This window comes from Gossypium hirsutum, chromosome D07 (assembly GCF_007990345.1).
Source record: "Gossypium hirsutum isolate 1008001.06 chromosome D07, Gossypium_hirsutum_v2.1, whole genome shotgun sequence".
NCBI lineage: Eukaryota > Viridiplantae > Streptophyta > Magnoliopsida > Malvales > Malvaceae > Gossypium > Gossypium hirsutum.
In genome coordinates, this window is record NC_053443.1 from 23,260,101 (window position 1) to 23,265,044 (window position 4,944).

Genomic DNA, 4,944 nt, shown 5'->3' on the forward strand with positions numbered 1-4,944 from the left:
GCACACGCCCGTGTGGCGTTGACAGTTTTCTTTTTTGGCTTTCTTCGAACTTTGTTTTCTCATGTTTTAGGTACACACCTGGTACGATTTTGACCCGAACACTCTCAGGAGACAACCAGAACCTAAAATTCAATTAAGAACACTCGTTAATAACTGAAACGATCCATAGAACTAAAAATTCCCAATCCACTGAAGTGCTCACATTTGACGAACACCGCTTCTCAAATCTAATTCGCCGAAGAATTGAATGTTGCCAGCCCCACTCCTAAATAATCAACCAAATCCAAGCATTCAAACTCAGCATTCAGGAAAATTGCAAACTAACTCCCATAACAAAAAATCCCTAACACGCATCATAAAGGGTAAAAAGCTACTTACGAAATACTCCGACTGCAGAACATACAATAACAAGCACCCAAACGATTAAACAAAATTGAAGAACTCCACGCCGCCATTTGACCAAACGAAAGGGAGAGAAGGAAAAAAGAAAAAACAACACAATATGGAAGATAGGAAAAATGAATGTGAATTTAGGGAAAGGAAAAATTTTGGAAAAATAAAAAAATAAAAAAGAACTAATTAACTAATATTATTTTAGTAACATATCCCTAAAATCACTCTAACTCACCACTACCCCACTAACCAAATTCAACCACCTCAAAATTCCAACTCTACTGGAACTCTATCAGACAATCGAGACAAAACTTAACATCCAGGCTCGTACGAGGATTGGAACACAAGGCCTCTAGCAAGTGAACTCCTTACCACTCGAACCAGCAGACTCATTCTGATATGGGTTTACAAAGAATATTACATAAGCCTACCCAACAGGGATAAGGCTAGGATAAAAAATAACATAATTTGTCAAAAGTGGGGTTTAAACCCAAGACCTCAAACACACAATCAGAACACTTAGCCACTAAAGTATACAATCAATTATGTCAGGATTTACAGAAATAAGATTAATTTATTCATGGCGTTACAACTCTACCCCTTAAAAGACATTTTGGCCTCAAAATTTACTTGATCCGAAAAAATTAGGATACTGCTAACGCACCAAGTCCTCAGATTCCCATGTGGCTTCCTTAGTGCCATGGTTTTGCCACAGAACCTTTACCAACGGTATAGACTTCCTCCACTGAACCTTAATATCTCGATCCAAAACCTGAACTGACTCCTCATCAAATGTCAAGTCCAGTCTAACCTCAATCTCCTCAACAAAGATAACGTGAGATGGATCAGACTAATACCGCCTCAACATCGAGACGTGAAACACATCATGGATACAGTCTAACTCCAGAGGTAGCTCTAACTGATAAGCAACCGGTTCCAAACGCTTTAGAATCTGATATGGCCCAATGAACCTAGGGCTCAACTTGCCCTTACAATCGAACCGTAGAACCTTATTCCACAGAGATACCTTAAGGAAAACGAAGTTGCCAATAGTGTACTCGATATCCCTCCTTTTCAGATCTGTATAGCATTTCTGTCTATCAGAAGTCACCTTCAAATGATCCCAAATCAGCCTAACCTTATCTTCAGTCTCAAAAACCAACTCAGGACCCAAAATCCGTCGCTCACCCAACTTAGTCCAACATAGCGGAGTATGATACTTATGACCATACAAAGCCTTGTAAGGTGCCATCTAAAAGCGAGACTGGAAACTATTGTAGCAAAAACTCAGCTAACGGTAGAAAAACTCCCAACTACCCTAGGAAATCAATCACAAAGCTCTGAAGCATCCTCCACTATTTGAATCACCCTCTCAGATTGACCACCGGTCTGAGGATGGAATACAGTACTGAAGTCCAATCTCAAACCCAGAGCTTTGTGGAGTTTCTTCCAAATTCGAGAAGTGAATCGATGATCCCTATCAGAGATTATCGAAACTGTAACCTTATGCAGTCTGATAATCTCAGAAATGTAGAGCTTCGCTAGCTTTTGCAAAAAATAGTTCGTTCGAACCAGAATAAAATAGGTGGACTTGGTCAATCGATCTACGATGACCCAAACAGAATCCTTCTTAGTGGATGTTAAAGGCAACCCACTAACAAATTCCATCGTCACACGTTCTCATTTCCATAAAGGAATCTTAACGGGTCGGAGTAAAGCCAGAGGCAACTAGTGCTCAGCCTTAACTTGCTGGCACGTCGTACAACGATAAATGAAATCAGTTACCTCACATTTCAAACTCGACAACCAGTACAATTCACAGAGATCCCGATGCATCTTATTACCACCAGGATGCATAGCATAAGGGATACTATGCGCTTCCCTTAAAATTGACTGTCTCAGATTGAAATTGTTCGGTACACAAACTCGTCCTTAGAAACACAGAACTCCATCCTTATTCAGTCTAAAATAAAATGTGTTGCCATTCTCAACCTGACAAAATCGCAAACCTAGAGACTCATCCCTTAACTACTTTTCTCGAATCTACCCAATCCAATTCGGCTTAACTTGCAACTCGTCTAACAAACCCCCATCATCAAACAAACTAAGACGAGCGAACATCACCCTCAAATTAGTCATCGCTCTATGACTGAGAGCATTGGCCACCACATTTGCCTTACCGGGATGATTCTTTATCGTGCAGTCATAATCCTTGAGCAGCTCAATTCATTGACGCTGACTAAGATTAAACTCTTTTTGAGTAATGAGGTAGTTAAGGCTCTTGTCATCGATGTAGATGATACACCTCTCACCATACAAATAGTGCCTCTAGATCTTTATTGCAAATACTACTGTAGCTAACTCAAGATCATACATCGGATAATTCCCCTCGTGCGACTTAAGCTGTTGGGACGCATAAGCCATAATCTTACCATCTTGCATCAATACACATCCCAAACTGACATGCGATGCATCACTACACATCACAAACTCCTTACCAGATTCAGGCTGTATCAGAACAGGAGCCTGAGTCAGAATAGACTTGAGCTTCTCGAAGCTCGATTATTGCGCATCAGTCCAGACGAAAGGAACATTCTTGCGTAGAAGCTTAGTCAGGGGAGTTGCAATCAGTGAGAAACCCTCAACAAACCTTCGATAGTAACCCCCAAAACCCAGAAAACTGCAAATATTAGAAATGTTCTTAGGCTGTAACATCCTAAAAATCAAGGGTTAGTAGAATCAGGTTTGTGAATCGAGAGAGAGTGATCATGCCTTAATTTTTTAAATTATCTATGCATTTTTAGGAAATAAATAAGGTATTGGTTTGTTGGTTAAGTGTTAGCGTACCGTTTCTTGAAACCCAAGTTCAAATCTCTTCACTTGCATCATTTTTATTGTTTTACAAATTTTGCCTTAAACCCTAATATTTGACATGCCTTGTTTTTTAAAATAAATATTTCAAATTATATTAAGAATAAGTTATTGGTTTGATGGTTAAAAATTAGTGAATTTATCCTTGAGGTCCTAACTTCAATTCCCTTCCCATGCAAATAATTTAATTTTTTTACAAAAACCCCTTGTTTTAATGTGTGGGCCATCCAAGCCTAGATAACCTTGGTATAAATATTAATTTTTTACTAATAATCAGCCTTTAATACTTCTTCTCATTGCCCTAGTCGTTCCTCTCCTCCTCTCCTCTTTCATTTTAATTTTTTTCCTTTCCATCATTGTTGTCGTCGCCTACACTTAATTTTACCATCTTTTCTTTTTCTTTTTATTTTTGCCACAAGATTTGTTAACATATTCTCCACCATATTGCTATCATTTTTCCTCATTAAAATCAGCCTCAAATCTGAAATCTTGAACTCCAAGATCGATCCTAAACATTGCCAAGAAAGTGCCATTGTCGTTTCTCTCGACTAGCTTGGGTAAGGTCTCTTCTCTCTTCAATTTATTAATTAATATTGTCCATTAAAAACCTAAATTTACAGATATAGAATTTGGGGGATTTTAAATTATTTCAAATTTATTTTTCCAGAATTTAATGAGATCTCAAACCATTTTAAAATTCAGCCCCGATATTTGCCACAGCGGGTGGTGGTGCATGCACCTATGTGCAAGAAAGCGGGCTGTTTTATTTCTTGGTTCTTGCCTATATTTTTCCAAGATTAATTTGAGTTCTTTAACCCTCCTAATCATATTTTAAACCCATTCTAATTAGGGAAAAATGTTCTTGATCGATTGGCCATTCGGATCCCACAAATTGTGAAACGTAAATGCAATTAAGGGTAACTAGTTTGTTATTTCGACATAGTTGTTGGGTAAAGGTTATGAATTGATTAAATGAAGGAATTTAATCATTAATTAGCTACTGATTTTCCCGTATATTATTGAATTAGGTGCTCACCCAAATGCCCCAAATCATCCATAAAGGCGAAGAACGATTGTAAGTATGGTTTGTATCGATACAGTGTAAGGAATCTAACCAGTTTGGATTCATAAAATAGTTATAATTTCAACGATTGGTTTGAAATCATAAGTGGGTGTTTAGGGGCTGGTTTAATGGTAAATTTATTGAATTTATACTGAATTTTGGTTTAGGTTCGCGTAAGGAATTATTAAGGAAAATTAGAAGATTCGCTAGTATGCTGCGAGGAACTGAAAAATAAGGTGTGGGTCCTAAACTCATAAAATTGTTTGAAAATGTTAAATATCATGTTATATATGATAAATTAGCTTGCTGATTAGATTTTCTTAATAGCCAAATTATTGATTTTGAGAGTGGCTGAACTAGGTATGTTTCGAGCCTTAAAAGATTGACATTTTGGCAAAATTGCTAGTTTGATAGTATGGATGTTTGATTGAGTTTGTAATTGCATATTTGAGTTATGAGATATAAGAATGTTTGACTGAATGATATAATGTTTTGAGATATTAAGCTTATGTATGATTTAAATGCATGAGATATTTGTTTTATTGTATACTAAAAAAGGTGTTATTTATGCACAATAAAAATCCGTAAAGTATGTGAAATTGAACGATATTGATTGA

At 37.0% G+C, this 4,944-nt stretch overlaps 1 protein-coding gene across 1 annotated transcript; it reads right to left on the reverse strand.

Annotated features, from left to right (window-relative positions):
- Positions 1 to 1,048: 1,048 nt before the first annotated feature.
- Positions 1,049 to 2,250, reverse strand: LOC107956117 (uncharacterized). The gene is made up of 3 exons (XM_016891857.1): positions 2,179 to 2,250; positions 1,325 to 1,504; positions 1,049 to 1,210 (listed from the first exon to the last, which is right to left on the reverse strand). Exons 1-3 carry the CDS (start codon positions 2,248 to 2,250, stop codon positions 1,049 to 1,051), a joined length of 414 nt encoding a protein of 137 aa, XP_016747346.1.
- Between the last annotated feature and the right edge of the window lie 2,694 nt (positions 2,251 to 4,944).

Excerpts from the sequence above, each read along its gene's own strand:
- LOC107956117 (XM_016891857.1), bottom strand. The coding sequence starts at position 2,250 with ATGCATCCTGGTGGTAATAAGATGCATCGGGATCTCTGTGAATTGTAC. Across the intron at positions 1,505-2,178 it reads TGTCGAGTTTGAAATGTGAG|GTGACTTCTGATAGACAGAA; the intron begins GTAACTGATTTC and ends GATCATTTGAAG. Across the intron at positions 1,211-1,324 it reads TTCTAAAGCGTTTGGAACCG|ATTGAGGTTAGACTGGACTT; the intron begins GTTGCTTATCAG and ends TTTGTTGAGGAG.